At 43.8% G+C, this 17,009-nt stretch overlaps 1 protein-coding gene across 2 annotated transcripts in view; it reads left to right on the top strand.

The window, feature by feature from the left end:
- ROBO4 (roundabout guidance receptor 4) overlaps positions 1-17,009 on the top strand; it is an 89,677-nt gene that overhangs the window by 33,746 nt on the left and 38,922 nt on the right. For both annotated transcript variants that reach the window (XM_035139647.2, XM_035139646.2), the window contains exon 15: positions 6,768-6,884. In XM_035139647.2, the coding sequence (XP_034995538.2) occupies positions 6,768-6,884 (117 nt within the window). The remainder of the gene's footprint in view (positions 1-6,767; positions 6,885-17,009) is intronic.

The following is a 17,009-nucleotide window of genomic DNA, read 5'->3' as shown; positions in this document are numbered from 1 at the left end:
ACAGATCAACCAAAGGCCTGGTTAAAAAGGAACGTTTTTGCATGGCGCCTAAAGGGTGTTTAATGAAGGTGCCAGGCGAAGCTTTCCCTGGAGAGAGCATTCCACAGACAGGGAGCCACTGCAGAGAAGGGCCGTTCTCGTGTTGCCACCCTCCGGACCTCTCGAGGAGGAGGCACATAAAGGAGGGCCTTCACTGCACCTGACAGCTTTGCCTGATTGATTGTGTCGTGCAGCTGTTAAAAGTTGCAAGTCTCTTTCTGGGTGAAAAAGAAGCAGTAGGTTACTTAACTGGACCCCTGGTTCTGGAGGAAGTCTTAGACCACATACTGAGTCTGACCATTGAGCCATCCTCTTCGCTGTTGTCTACACCAGAGACAGCTAACCTATGAGTCTGTACAATTTGTTGGATAACAGCTCCCATCCTCCTAAACCAGGCACAGGCAACCTTGGCCCTCCAAATGTTTTGGGACTACAATTCCCACAATCCCTGACCACTGGTCCTGTTAGCTAGGGATCATGGGAGTTGTAGTCCAAAAACATCTGGAGGGCCGAGGTTGCCTATGCCTGTCTTAAACCATTGGCTGGGCTGGCTGGCATTAATGAAAGTTGGATTCCAATGACTTCTGGAGAATGGCAGGTTAGACACTGATTGGCAGCAGCTCTCTAGGATTTCAGACAGGTATCTCTCCCAGAGCTGTTTGGAGATGTGAGGGGTTGAACTAGGGACCTTCTACATTCAAGGGTAATGGTCTCCTACGGAGCCGTAGCGGAAAACTACAAGTTCTCTCGGCAGTTTATTTTACTGCAAAGCTGTTCCGCTAATGTTAATTTCAGGTTTACTGCCTGAAACAAATTTCCCTGCGGAGGGGGTGTCTGGTGGAGGCTATAAGATTATTTAGGTAGAAGAGGCAGGGATGACATAGAGAAAGGCATCACATCCACGGCAGCGGGAAACCCGAAAGGTACAGAGATGTAAGGAGGGCTGAATCTGAGACAGTGGCTTTAAATAACCACCAACAGTAGGTCTCTAGCTATCAATATTTTCGCTCCAGAGGGGGAGCTCTATGGCAGCAAATGTGAAAATGAGTTGTGGCACCTTAAAGATCATTAGTCTTTATTAGGAGCAGAATTTTGATGGAACTTGAGCCGACTGCACTGTGCACAAAGTGTTACTGGGTCTGTGGAGTGTTAACAATGTCTCTCTTTGCATCTCATCCCCTTTTGGACACCCTGCTCTTTACATCCTAGATGTAGATAGATGGATATCTGGAAGCTGATGATCACAGCCAGGGCCGTCTTAAGCATATCGGGCGCCCTGGGGCTGTGGTGCGACTATCCCTCCGGCGCCCCCCCCCCGCCCCGTTTCCCAGCGCGGCTGACTGTCGGGCACTGCACGCAGCACGACGCCCCCCTGGCGCCCTGCGCCCCCCAGCCTTGCTGTAGGGCCGGCCCTGATCACAGCATGCATCTCTTTTTTTCTTTTTTTATTTTTTTATAATAGCTTTTATTCAGTTTTTCCAAATTAACAAATAAAACAAACAAAACAACATTTTTGACACAATTCATCTTAGATTCACCCATCTCAATTTGCTCTGCCAAGCTTTGACTTCCCTCCTTCCCTTCCAGCGGTTTTCTTATTTACTCCTGTCTCGCAGTTTACTATTGTCCTCACTTCAGTCAATTCGTAGGATTTATTTCAATCCTGCAAGTGTTTTTAAACTTCTACAGTTCTTCTCCATATAATCCACAAATTTACTCCAGTCTTTTCAGAACTTTGTCTCTCCCTGGTTTCGGATCCTGCATGTCAGTTTTGCTGATTCAGCATAGTCTATCATTTTCATCTGCCACTCATCAATCGTTGGTATTTCCTGATTTTTCCATTTTTGGGCCAACAAAGTCCTGGCCGCGGTTGTCGCATACATAAACAGTATTTGGTCTTCTTTCAAAATCTCCCCTCCCATAATTCCTAACAAAAATGCCTCTGGTTTTTTGGGAAAGGTGTATTTAAAAATCTTTTTCAATTCATTATATATCATTTCCCCAAATCTTTTAACTCTGTCACATGTCCACCACATATGATAAAATTCACCATCTTTTTCTTTACATTTCCAGCAAGTTTTACTACTCATTCTATACATCTTAGCCAATTTTACTGGTGTTAAATACCATCTATACATAATCTTCAAAACATTCTCTTTCAAGGCGGTACATGCTGTAAACTTGATTCCACAATTTCAACCACGCATCATATTCAATATTATGCCCAAAATCTTTTGCCCATTTAATCATAGCATCTTTTGTCAGTTCATCTTTTGTATACCATTCTAACAACAGATCGTACATTTTCGACAATAGTTTAGCTCTGCCTTCCAACAATTCTATTTGAAATTTGGACCTTTTGTCCTCAAAACCTATTTTTTTATCATCCTTAAGTACATCATTTACTTGGTGATATTGTATCCATCCCGTCAACACCTCTTTAATCTCCTCATAAGGTTTCAACCTCCAACCCTTCTCTGTTTTGATCAGAATCTCTTCATATGTGGCCCTCCTCCCTTCCATATTCACTTTTTTAACCGTCAATACCTCTACTGGTGAGATCCACCATGGAGTTTTAGTTTCCAGCAGCATCTTATTTCTTTCCCACACTTCATATAAAGACCTTCTTATCACATGGTTTGTAAATCCTTTGTGGGCTCTCTTTTTATCATACCAGAGGTATGCATGCCACCCAAATCTGTTATTAAATCCTTCTAACAAGTCAGTATTACTCAGTGTTATCCATTATTTTAACCAACACAGACAAGACGCCTCATAATATAATCTCAAATCTGGCATAGAGAAGCCACCTCTCTCTTTTTTGTCCACCATAATTTTATATTTTATTCTTGGTTTCTTCCCTTGCCAGACGAATCTCATCAGGGTTTTTTGCCATTTTTTAACTTGTCCTGTGCCTTTTATTATAGGTATAGTCTGAAATAGGAATAACATCTTGGGTTGCACGTTCATCTTAATTGCTGCAATTCTTCCCAGGAATGACAGCTTCATTCTAGTCCATCTTTCCATGTCTCTCTTTACCTCTTTCCATACTAGTTCATAATTATCATTGTATAAGTTGATATTCTTTGTTGTCATCCATATACCCAGGTATTGTACTTTCTTCACCACAATGATTCCATATTTCTGTTGGATTTCTTCCCTTTCCTCAGTCGTCATATTCATCACCATTATTTTTGTTTTCTGTCTATTCAGCTTAAATCCAGCCAACTGTCCAAATTTATCAATTTCCTCTATAGCTTCTGCAACACTTTCGTTGGGGTTTTCCAATGTCAAAACTAAATAATCTGCGAAAGCTTTCAATTTAAATTGTTTGGCACCAACTTTAATTCCTCTAATCAGTGAGACCTCTCTTAATCTATTCAATAATACCTCCAGGACCATGATGAATAATAATGGCGATAATGGACATCCTTGTCTTGTACCTTTTGTGATGTCGAAATATTCTGTTAATGTGTTATTTATTATCAATTTTGCTCTTTGCTCCGAATATATCGCTTCGATTCCGTTCAGAAAAGATCCCTCTACTCCCATCATTTCCAGATTCTTCTTCATAAACTGCCAAGATATGTTGTCAAAAGCTTTTTCTGCATCCACAAACATTAACACCGCTGGCTTATCAATCTTGGTTTCCAGATATTCTATTACATCTATTATAGATCACAGCATGCATCTCAAGTGGATTCTGGTGCACAAAAGCGTAGGTCACAATCTGTTTAGTTAGTGCAGGGTACTGCCATTATACTTTTTATTATGTTTATATTACATTTTTATTATCGGTGCTCCATATTATTATTATTATTATTATTATTATTATTATTATTATTATTATTATTAGTGTTTTTGTCTGGGGTCCGCATACCCCTAAACATTTTGTGAATCTAAGTTTGGCCTCATTGAGGGGAAGTATTTCAATATGAGTAGGAAAATGAGAGTACCCCTAAATATTTTTAAAGAAAAAAGCACTGAATAATAATAATAATAATAACAATAATAATAATAATATACTGCCCTATATCCACAGATCTCAGGGTGGTTCACAAGATAAAATGGCAACATAAAAACACAAAATACATCATCAAAATATAAACAGACGTAGCCAAATACCACCACCACCAAAACACATAAAAACAGTTAAAACACTTTTTTTAAAACACACACACAATTGAAAATGCAGTTGAAAATGTGTTCTTAATGTTGTACACTGCCCTGGGATCTTTTGGTCAAGGGAAGTATATGAATCAAATAAATAGTGAAGATGATAGTTTTAAAGGTGTAAGGCTGGGCTTTGTGAATGTGTGGTGCCTGAACTGCGGAGAGGGGAAAAGGTGTGTATTTAAGCCCACCACCACCAGTCCCCTGGCATGCTGACGCCTTTCTGAATTTTGCATATTGACCCACTCCACATTCTTCCCACTCTACAATTTGTTAATGTTTCTCAGTTGAGCCCGGGGAAGGAGAACTTGTCTTCCACCCTGACAATGCTGTTGGAGTATAATTCCCACCCCCACCCTGATTGTTGTTCCCCATCTCAGCCTTAGAACTTAGGCTGCCATCCTATATAGACTCCCTGAATCCACTGAATTCCATGCGGGTCACATCTGAGCGGACATGCCTAGAATTGCATAGGGCTACTCCTCGTGGTAACACCCTGATTTGACAATGGTAGCCACAATCATACGCATCCAGAGTAATGCCACAGAACAGATCTTCCCAATCTGGGCCCCTCCAGAAGTTTTGGACTCCAGCTCCCATTATCTCCAGCCAGCATGGCCAATGGTCAAGGATGATGGGAGTAGGAATCCAATGACATCTGGAGGACCACAGATTCCCCATCCCTGGCTAGAGAGACCAAACGTCAGAATAAGGCAGCTTCCAATGTCCTGAGTCTTGAGATAAGGGATTTGTCCACCTCTAAATGTCACACGGATTCCTGGGAGTGGGGGAACAGCCTTAGCTCAGCCCCTCCTCTGCATGATGCCGGCATCTCCCTGCCCTCCCTCCCTGCCCTCCAGGGATGCTGAGGTTCTCAGGAGGCCCTAATTGAATCATCTGCAAAGTTCAGGTACAAATTGAATGCCGCGACTTTCGCAGAATCTAATAGAAAACCTAATTTGCTTGCTGAAGCTGCTAATTGCCGGGAGCGATGCATAGACGGTGGCCTTCTCTGCTGAGGACGAGGCGGGTGGGGTTGCTGGGAAACAAGCCTGGCAGCTCCGGGGGGGGGGCACCTCCATCGCTTCACTCGGTATCCATGTGGTCCTCCACAACTTTGGCCTTAGCATTCAAATCAGGCCTTGTGCCTCCAGAACCAATTGTGAAAAAACCTCTCTAGTTCCCTGGAAGGTTTTAATGTGCACTGAAGGCCCCTTCCTCCTACATCACTGGTCCCTCAACTGGCCTCCTCTCCAGCCCCCCCTTTTTTCTCCCTTGCTACCTTCAGCATGCTGGGGCACCCCTGGGCCACCTCAGGTAGCAGAATTGGTGGGGGCAGGGCACAGCGGAGGAGTCATTGTGTCGTCAGTGGCAACATCAGGGGGGCACTAGGGTGGAGGACCACTGGCAGCTGGGGGTGGGCAGCATTTTCTCTTTTGCCGCAAGCAGCAAAATTTCCTGGGCCGGCCCTGCCATCTGTTCCTACATCCTCTGTTAAAAAGATGGGGAACCTTGGGCCCTCCAGGTGTCGTGGGACTCCGATTCCCATCAGCCCCAGCCAGTATGGCCAATGGTCATGGTGGATGATGGGAGTTGTAGACCACAGGCTCCCCATCTCTTCTCTCTTAGAAAGGTTTTCTGAGATAAAGAGCTATACAGTTGTACCTCTACTTACGAATAACTCTACTTACGAATGTTTCCGCTAACGAATGGAGCTCCGTCCGCCATCTTGGATGCGGTTTAGATAGGATTTTTTTCTACTTACGAATTTTTAGATAGGGTTGCTTTGACTTACGAATTTTTTCTCCCAATGCATTTCTATGGGATTCGACTTACAATTTTTTTCTACTTATGAATGTGCGTTCGGAACGCATTAAATTCGCAAGTAGAGGTACCACTGTAATAAGAGATAGCAGGGGCCTCAAAAGTGCCTGTCATCGGGTAGCTCCTGGGCAGGCGACTGACAGTTGCTATTTCTAAATTTGCTTCTATACATATTAAATTGGCATATGCCAATTTTATGCAAACACATATCCTCTTTTTTGTAATAAGCAGTGTTTCTTCTTCTTCTGGGGGGTAAAAGTGTGACACTTACTGTAGCAACTTCAAGGTACCTGCACCTTCCTTCCTTCCTTCCTTCCTTCCTTTCAAAAAGCACTGGTAATAAGTTAAAAACACACACACCACACTTCTGAAACCACCTCAAGTCTTCAGTAAAAATGCAGTTTTTCCCACACACAAAGATCTCCCAACTATTAGCCCCCACGATAAATAATCAACCAGCCATTTTGATCCATTAACATGCAATCTTCATAGTGAAAGATGGTTGTCCAGTCATTGCAACAATACAAATGCACTAACAAAAGGATTGAAAGAAAATGTTGGATGGGAAATACTACAGGCTCAGTTTCCTAAAACAATTTTAAAAATATGAAAGTGGCATTTCTTATTGGGAAAGAAGACTATATAGTGTGTCACAATTATCTCCTTTGTTAGTTGTAATGAGAATCAAGGCTGATCTGACTTGCACATGTCAATGTCTTTATCTCTTCCAGAGCTACAACAAGCACACAGCACGCCCACGCAGCCATCTAGCTTTTCGGCAGACTGGAGCAGCCAGGGCAGCCAGACAAGCTCTCGTATCAGCTCTGGGAAGCACCGGAGAACTCATGGTAGGAGAAGCAGCAAGGGGCAAAACAGAGCATCAGGAAGAAACTCAAATACAGGCAATGTTCTTAGAAACCTAGGGTTGGATCCAGACTAACAGTGCAGTCCTTTTGCATGCTCACTTAGTGAGTTCAGTAGGATGAGCTTAGGCTGCTACCCTTCCTTCATTCTTTCATTTTCATACAAAAAGAACCATGTTCTTTCTTTCTTTTTTATTGAATTATGTTGCATACACAAACAATTAGAACAAAACTTACAGCTGTAAAACAGATTAAGTAAATTAAAAAAATCAAAAATTAATAAGGAAAAGTAAAATTATAATATAGAAGTAAAAAGAAAGGATAAGTGTGAAAGAGAAGAAAAGGAGAAAAAAAGAATGTGTGTGTGTGTGTAGGATAACAGCAAATCACTCATTGTTAGACTAATATTTTACAAACAGATACTTAAATTCAATCATATAACCTAGGTCTTGGTTCCATTTTCTCATAACACCTTTAATTTCCTCATTCCTCAACTTCTAGTTTATCAACATCTTATACATTTATAAAAAGAACCATGTTCAATATGGCTTACGACAAACGAAACATGGAGACATCTCAACACCAACCATTGGAAGACCATTTCTTAATAACATAACAAAATGACAACATAATAGCAAATATAACAATGTATAAAGAAACAACTTTTCAGTTCTATAAATATAACAAGATTATAATAACAACTTTGCACTTCCTGGTAGTGACAAAAATAACAAAGGAGCTTAGCAGGTTTCCCTTGGTCCTAGAAACACCCTCCCATAGTGTTGCTTACAGTCCCTCTTCTGAAGCAGCTTCTTAAAAGGGTTCCAAAGCCAGGGGACGAGGTAGCTGAAAACCCTTCTCCCATGATGCACCTATTACTTTGGGAACAGTTGCATAGAAAGTAGATCAGAATCTACTGGCAGATCCCAGGGTGATTTGCTGTAGATTGGCAGTGGTTTCTGACTCCCTTAACAATAGTAACAACAAAATGACTTTTCCAACCAAAATTGGGCTGTTGAAATGAAGAAAGCTAAAATCGGTAGTGAACTGGACTGTAAGCTCAGTTCAGTTCTGGAACTGAAAAATAAATTCCTAGGTTCGGAATGTGCTCACTTCCTTAATTCTAACAGGATGCTTTTTGTCTTTGGTTCTGGTTGGTTCTGGTTCTGGTTGATAGATCTCGGGGTTATAGCAGATCCGACACACTCGAAATCTGTCCACCTGACCTCGAGATGTAGTTCTGTCGAAAATATGGGAAAGTTATTTAGAAAACAACTGCACTTTAAAAACATAGTTTTGAGTTTGGAATAGCCCTTGGTTTTTAAGGATGTAGTTTTTCAGGATGCAGTCCTGAAAGGTGGAACACCACAAAGTCAATATTGCTCCAGTTCAAAGCTCCCATTTCCTGAAAGCTGTCCACAGTAACTGTGCCTGGATGGGTTAATCTACATCAATTTCCCATGTAGTGGGATCTCATGAGTGGGTGTAATGGAAATGGAAGACTATGGAAGACTGGGAGGAGGCGGGGAATCTCAGGCCCAGCCTCAGGGCTAGGGTAAAGGTGCCCCTCCAGGGCTTTCTATCTGGCCCTTCCTGGCCAAATCCTTCAGGGGCCCTACTTCTCACATCTTTGGTGATTTTGCCAGCTGGAATGTGTCTGTGAACTTTTGCTTGTTTGGTTGGAGGATAGTTTGTGTGTGAGTGTAAAAACCAGCTTAATGTACAAAGACAGACTGACACATATAGTTTTGCCTCTCGCACGTGACCCTCAAAAGATTGCCCAGATGAACACTGCTGGGTGAAACCAAAGACCCACCATCATCCTGTTTCTCACAGCGGCAACCTATGGGCCTCCGAGAAGCCCTCTCCCACTCCTGTTCCCCAGCAGCTGCAATTCAGTGGCATGGTACCCACGACCCATAAGTCATTGATAAAACATATCCTCCCTGAATTGGCCTATTCTCCCTTTAAAGCCATCACCACACCTTGCAGAGGGGAATTTCATAGTTTAACTACGCGCTGAGAAATCCCTCATGAGCATAAGGCTCTTCCTGGCAGAGGTGGGCAATACCATGGACGTTCCTGTTTAAGCCTCTACTTCAGATTGCATAGCATCTCTCTTAACATCCCAGGAGAGGGCAGCAGAGCTTCATGTTAGCTCTGGAGTTATGGAGCTTTCCTTTGGAGAACAGTTGGTATTGCTAATGCTTTTGCATTCTGGTGCCCAGCTCTCATTTCAGGCCTGAGGTCTCCTTGTGCTTCGGCCTGTAGAACCTTGCATCCTTTATAACGTGATGCTCATATTCTGCCATCCTGGGACCTTTGGGCAGGCTAATTTCAAAGGGCAGTGCTATAGTTTTGAACAGATGCGTCATTGCATGACCCTGGTTGCTTGTGCCAATGGGAGATTTTCCTTTAACGCTAATAAGCGTGTGTTTGTGTGTGGTTTTTAATGGCACCACAGCTCAGAATGGAAATGGTTAAGCCTCTCCTCCCTTATGAATGAAAAGGACCATCCCTTATGAATGAAAAGGACCCATGCCTGCTATGACGCATTTCGCACTGCATGTAGTTTGGCCCTGGGGGAGGGGGCATTCAAAAGAGGGGTGTCCCCTATGTTCCATACAGTGATATTTTTTCTAGAAGAAGAGGTTATGGAACTCCCCATGAACACCTCCCCTGTTCTCTTTATAACGGCAATGGGACCCACCTAAAAGGTGCCAGAACTGAGTTCCAGCTTAGAAAAAGTCCTGGCCCATGGACCCAGACCTGACGGAGGGTCTGTTAGGGACCTGGGTCTGCTAGGAACCAACACATACGGGGAGAGCCACAACCCAGTGGCATAGCTTCTGCCTTGCATTCTGAAGGTCCCTGGTTCAATCCCGAGTATCTTCAGGTAGGGCTCGAAACATTCCCTGTCTGAAACCCTGGAGAGCCACTTATTATACTGAGCAAGATCTGAGCGATACTCTGACTTGCTATAAAGGCAGCTTCCCATGTTCCTAACCCTTTAAAAAGCCTTGTTGCACCATTTGGGCACCAGTCATCTACTCCTCCCTCGCCCCCTGCCATGGTGCCCTCTGCTGGGCCAGCTCCATGCGCCAAGCATGTACGAGGAGCTCTGAGCCACAGTTTCTCTCTCCTTTGATCCTCGCTGAACAGTGGCCTTGAAATCGTCTAAATAAATAAAGTCAGGAGCGGGAAGCATGAGGGACTGAGCTTGAACACATCGCCTAGCAATTGCCCGCACCTCCTTAGGGGATGCTCGCCCGTTCCAAGATGTTTGGTTTTCGAGGGCTCCCAGAGCTAGAGATAAGACTATTAGTCTGAGCCTGAACTGTGTGTTTATGGCCGGCTCTGGTGGTAAATCTCTGCTCTCTCCCGGATGTGCGCCTGAGCTTTGCTTGCATTGTTTTTATTAAGGGAGCCTCGTTGCCAGATGAGCCTCCAGCCGGCAAGCTGGCTCTCGAGGACAGAGACTTCTTCTTTGAAGCCCCTTTCAAAGGCTTAATGAGGCAGCGGGACTGCTGAGGATGCCTCTCTTTGCAAACTGTGCGCTCGGCCTCCACCGCACCCTCTCCCTGGTGCCCCATGCCCATAAATCCTTCTCAGTTATTCATGAGGCAGGGTCTGCAAGGAAGAGGTTATGTGGGTAAATTGGACATTGTGGAGGGGGGGGGGACAAGAGAGGAATTGGAGGGTTTCTGTCTAAGTATGGATTATGACAGGGTTTTTTTTGTTGCATGAACAGTTGCCTGGCCTGGAAGCCATTATTATTATTATTATTATTATTATTATTATTATTATTATTATTATTATTATTTCACTTTATATACCACCCTTTATCAAAAGATCCCAGGGCAGCATACAACATTAAAAACACATTATTGTACAGGACATCAATGATAAAAACATAATAATAAGTATACTGACAGCCTAATGATAAAATCATCACTACAAGCCGCCCAGAGTGGCTGGGGAAACCCAGCCAGATAGGTGGAGTATAAATAATAAAATTATTATTATTATTATTATTATTATTATTATTATTATTATTATTATTAAAAACAGTCCTCTCCACCCCCCCACTTTCACAGGCCATAGATTATTGGAAGGGCATTCCACAATTGAGGGGCCACCACAGAAAAGGCCTGTTCTCTGGTTGCCACCCTCCAAACCTGTCTGGGATGGGGGACATAAAGAAGGGCCTCACATGACAAGCGCAGGGTCCAGGTTGGTTCGTATGGGGAGATGCGATCCTGGAGGTATTGAGGTCCTGAACTGTGTACGGCCAACCTATATCTTCAGCTCAGGCCCTGCTGCATTATACATTCAAAGCAGTACCATACCACTTTAAACCGTCGTGGGTTCCCCCCAAAGGATACTGGGTACTGTAGTTTGATATGAGCACCAAGAGTTGTTTGGAAGACCCCTATTCCACTCAGAGAGCTACAGTTGTCATAGTGGTTTAACAGTCTTCCTTGGGAACTAGGGATGTGGGTGGCGCTGTGGTCTAAACTACTGAGCCTCTTGGGCTTGCCGATCGGAAGGTCGGTGGTTCCAATCCCTGCAATGGGTTGAGTTCCCGTTGCTCTGTCCCAGCTTCTGCCTACCTAGCAGTTTGAAGCATACCAGCACAAGTAGATCAATAGGCATCACTGCAGCAGGAAGGTAAACAGACAGCCCCATAGTTGCCTTTGACTGGAGTCCTTTACCCTTTTTTTTCCTTACCTGGGGAACTGTGGGAATTGTAGTTGTGTAAGGGGAATAGGGTTCTCCTAACAACTGTCAGCTCCCTTACGAAACCACAGTTCCCAGGATTCCTGGGGGAGGGGTGGCTTGACTGTTTAAAGTGGTAAGGTACTGTTTAAAATGTATGTGTAGTTGGGGACCCTAGAATTTGCCAGTGATGAAGCCTCTCATAGATTATACCAGTTTTCAGGTTACAGGTGGGAGCTTGCTTGTTTTGAAGATCCCTCCCTAAGTGGTGGGGGGCGGGCAGAGATGCCCACACACAGAAAAGTAGTAAGTTGGGAATGAAAGCTAAACCGAATCCTTGTCCCCAGTGCGCCCATTTTCAAGATCAATATTTTACATTACGTGGAGGAAGTATATGATTCATGCAATTTGCCCCAAGCCCATCTCCCCACTGGACTCTACAAATCACGGCCAGCAGCACCTCCAAACATTACAGTCCAGGGAGAACAGAAATGTAGCAAGATGCCAAAAGTTAGTTCTCTGATTGCTAGCAGCATAGAGAAGAGCAGGGGTCAGCAACCCTTTTCAGCCGTGGGCCGTTCCACTATCCCTCAGACCATGTGGTGGGCTGGACTATATTTTGAAGGGAAAAAAATGAACGAATTCCTATGTGGGCCAACAAATAACCTAGAGATGCATTTTAAATAAAAGCACGCAGTCTACTCATGTAAAAACACCAGGCAGACCCCACAAATAACCCAGAGATGCATTTTAAATAAAATGACACATTCTACTCATGTAAAAACACACTGATTCCCAGACCATTCGTAGGCCAGATTGAGAAGACAATTGGGCCGCATCCGGCCCACGGGCCTTAGCTTGCCTACCCCTGGAGAAGAGGATGAGTTCATACATGCCACTTAAAGCCTGGTTTTAAAAGCTTGCCTTCTGCTGTTGGTGAGCAAGTGTGAAAGACAAGAATGTGGTTTTAAATGTGTTTCTTTTCAGTGTTCAGATCGCTTAATGGCATGGGGCTATTTCAATTACATTTCAACCTCCTTGGGTGTTTTTTTTTTTTGTGGTGGCGGGGAGGGTTAGTCACCTGTAAACTAATTTGTTCTGATGTGCATCTTTCGGCTCCTGCTGCTGTTCTTCCCCATAGAGTTGTACAGATTTGGAAATAGCTTTTTCACAGTTTAATTTGAACTCAGTAGTAGGGTCCTTGCTTTGCATGCAAAAGGTCCCGAGCTTAATCTCTGGGATCTGCCAGTTGGGGTAAAAAACAGTCGCCTTTGAAGCTGGTGCTAGTCATTGTTGACAATGCTGAGAGAGATGGACAAATGGTCTGAATAGAGTTGGCTCTACCATTAGGCAGAGTGAGCCAATCTCCTCTGGTGGCAGATTCTGGGAGAACGGAGCTCTTTGTGCCCCACTGATTGACCTGCACCACCTCCTAAACTAGCCTGCTGCCCTTGGGTGCCACAGAGGATGCCATCCTAGTGCAAGTAACATTTAACATCTGTTTGACTTCCATATATAGAACAGGTGGCACCATCTTCTTGTCCCTTTGCATCAGGCAAGAAAATGTCTTGAGCCGGCTTTGGACTTGATTCAATATAAGGCGACTTCCTATGTTCTTGTCCAACTTGAGATGTGGTGGGAAAGCCTCGTCAGTTTAACCCATGCAGTTTTCCTTCGCTATCCAGTGCCTCTCCTGTCGGGTGGAATTGATAAGGCCTTGGGAAGAGCAGGTGAGGAGGCAGCAAAGACAATGATAACAGGTTAAGCCTGGAGGCTTCTTGTGGAATTGCAGGACACTGTGAGTCCGCCTCTGAGGTAGGGGAGAGGCAGAATCTCTTCTGCCCAGAGTAGGGCGGTGCTGTGGAAATTCAAGGAGGAATACCGGTAGCACAACTTGTGGGTGGTGGCAACACATTGATCCAAGATTATTTCTGAGCAATAATTAAAGTGTTTAAAATGCACCTGTGCTTGGGGCCTAAAAGGCCATAAGTCACTACACGTGAGATGAGAAGAGCATAATATGAGCTCTGCTGGAGGAGACCAAAGGCCCATCTAGTTCCAGATGCCTGTGGGAAGCTCATAAGAAGGACCAGACTGCAACAGCACTTTCCCCGTGTGTGATTCCCAGCAATTGGAACCTGATTCCTTTCTCTTTTTTTATAATATTTTTTATTAGAATTTTCCAAAATACAAAAATAGGTATGAAACAATACAATAAAGAAAATGAAAAACAGACAAGAATAAAAGAAGAGAAACACACAATTAAAGATTCTTATTCCTTTGTTTGTTAACATTGTATAAAGGGACTCCCTCCGGAATCCCTTCCCCTGTGGTTCTTTAGCACATTTATAATTTAGCAAATTCTATACCATTATAATCACCTTGTATATTCTTATTTTACTCCTTTCATTTAACATATTCATAGATTCCACAGTTTATTTACAACCTAATTCTGATCTTAATATATCACTTTTGCATATTTTTTTAAAATATAACTTAAAATCTTTCCATTCTTCTTCTGTCGCTTCCTCTCCCCGGTTGCAGATTCTTCCGGTCATCTCAGCCAGTTCCATAAACTCCATTGATTCCTTTCTTTTAGAGTTAGCTAGGTGCTAGGTGCTGTACAGAACGCAAATGTTTATTCTTGACACGATATGTCTTGGAGGTGAGGTCAGTAGTGTGGGAAACTGATGTGACTGAGGAGTGTGTGTGTGTGTGTGTGTGTGTGTGTGTGTGTGTGTGTGTGAGAGAGAGAGAGAGAGAGAGAGAGAGAGAGAGAAGCAAGAAAATAGTGATGGATAATAAATTGTAGCAGGGTCTCTCTCTCTCTCTCTCTCTCTCTCTCTCTCTCTCTCTCTCTCTCTCTCTCTCTCTCTCTCTCTCTCTCTCTCTCTCCTGCCCTACTCATGCGTCTATGAATAACATTAGCAGAACTCACAAACGAATCTCGACCTGGACACCCTCTTTGCTGCTGTGACCTGCGGGAAAAAACAGTGAAATTTGAGGGAACGTTCCTGTTGGTTGTGATAGACGTTGGGTAGCATTATTGCTTTAATCTCCTTTCCACATCCCTGCAGCTCAGGAAACTAAGTGCCAAATCAATTTGTCCATAGAGATCCTGTCAGGCAGTTAATGTTTATCTTGGTCTTTTTTCCCTTTCCCTTTCCCCCTGATGGACACATTAAGTTTTCCCTAATCTGAATTGGATCTGGCTGTCATATGCAAGGTTTGGTGGGTGCTGCCTAATGAGACATTCAAGGAGAACATTATTTCTAGTTTCCTATAAGAGGGCCAATGATGCAATTCTGCTGATGGCTTTGCTTCTGCCAGAGAAAGAGGGGGGCGGAATTGCTCTTTTCTTTACCGTATTGAATGCAAGTACCATAGAGCCTATATAGGCATAATATAGCTCCTATCTTATACCACAGAGTCTAGGGCTTGCCGATCGGAAGGTTGGCGGTTCAAATCCCTGCGACAGGGTGAGCTCCTGTCGTTCGGTCCCTGCTCCTGCCAACCTAGCAGTTCGAAAGCATGTCCAAGTGCAAGTAGATAAATAGATACCGCTCTGGCGGGAAGGGAAACAGCGTTTCCGTGCACTGCTCTGGTTCGCCAGAAGCGGCTTAGTCATGCTGGCCACATGACCCGGAAGCTGTATGCCAGCTCCCTCAGCCAGTAAAGTGAGATGAGCGCCACAACTCCAGAGCCGTCCGCACCTGGACTTAACGGTCAGGGGTCCCTTTACCGTTACCTTTAAGATGACTTAATGCGAAATGCACACTTCTGCTCAAATTAGGGCTGGGACGGCTCCATTGGTACCAGTTTGCAATCAATCTGGTCGATCTAGATTTATTGCCAGACAAGAGCCAGTTCCTAGGTGCAGAGGAACCCAGTTCTTTTATTCTAATAGTATGTCTTTTGAGCTTGGTTTTGGTTGGTAAATCTTGAGGTTCTAGTAAAACGCTAAGTAGATCCCCAAAGCCTGAAAACTACCCACCCCTGCCCTAACCCATGAGAATTGTGCTAATTTAAAACATGAAATGAGGAATTGTCATGGTTCATATTAGGTGTGCTGGTGAAATAATAATAATAGTAGTACAGTGGTGCCTCGCTAGACGAATTTAATTTGTTCCACGGGTCTTTTCTTATAACGAAAAATTCATCTAGTGAATCCCATAGGAATGCATTGAATTTTTTTTGAATTTTTTTTTTTGCCCATACGAACGCATTAATTGAATTTCAATGCATTCTTATGGGAAACCGCGATTCGCTGGACGAATTTTTCGTAAAACGAATTCATCTAGCGAGGCAACCTCCACTAGAAAAAACCTTTCGTTAAGCAGAAATTTAGTTAAGCAGGGCATTTTTTAAGCGAGGCACCACTGTAGTAGTAGTAGTAGTAGTAATAATAATAATAATAATAATTTTATCAAATTTGTATACTGCCGTATACCAACGGATCTCAGGGTGGTTCACAAGATATAATCACAATGTAAAAACACAAAAGACATAATCAAAACAAAAACAACCTAATAACCCCCTGGATGAAACATGGTTTTGGCTAATTGAGGAGTCTACCTCCATGGATCTTAGGCAGCAGGGGTGGGCAGGGAGTGGGGAGAATTACCAGACTGTGGAAAGTGTCTGGGAACCCCACCCTCTCCCAATTCTGCAGATGCCAAGCAGATGCCATACTTGAAGCCCTGATCTGGTGTGCTGACATGGGTTGTTGATGTCAGCAGTTTGCATCAGTATGCCAAAGCTTGGCCTGCCCTGGGCTACGCAAGAGGACCTCAGCAGTGCCAGTCCCAGGTTGGCTCTTAGGCAAGGTGGTCTCAGTTGAAGCCCCTCCCATTGAGTGCAGCCATCTCATCCACTATTGCTACCGCCCATTTCCTATGTCGCCATCTGAACCCAGTTTGCACCCTCTCCTGTGGATGAGAGAGAGAAGACAGAGATTTCTGTGTCCTCGCTCCTCCAGCCGCTTGCTCACCTGAAGAGATCTGGTAAACTAGCAGCAGAAGAAAGGCAGAGAAGCAGCAGGCCAGTTGGCTCCAAGGAGTGGTAGTGGACCAGTCAACTCATGGGCTTTGGAATGTGCCCCGTGATTGATTATCAATCAATCAATCAATATACTTTATTCGACCGATAGTCAGAAACAAAAAACATTTCTGAATACAAAGATAAACATATAAAACTGAAGGCATCAGAGGGATACATAAAAATATAAAAATATAAAACTGAAGGCATCAGAGGGATACATAAATGGGGTATGACCGCGCTACTAAACCTCCTACAGGTAACCCACATCAAGACATTCGATTATATGTTTCCGACACTTGAGCGCCAGGAAGAGGAATTTAGCCACCGAGAAGGTTATTTTCCCAGTGGGTG

Source organism: Zootoca vivipara, chromosome 15, assembly GCF_963506605.1.
Source record: "Zootoca vivipara chromosome 15, rZooViv1.1, whole genome shotgun sequence".
Taxonomy (NCBI): domain Eukaryota; kingdom Metazoa; phylum Chordata; class Lepidosauria; order Squamata; family Lacertidae; genus Zootoca; species Zootoca vivipara.
This window is presented reverse-complemented; position numbering and strand designations above follow the sequence as displayed.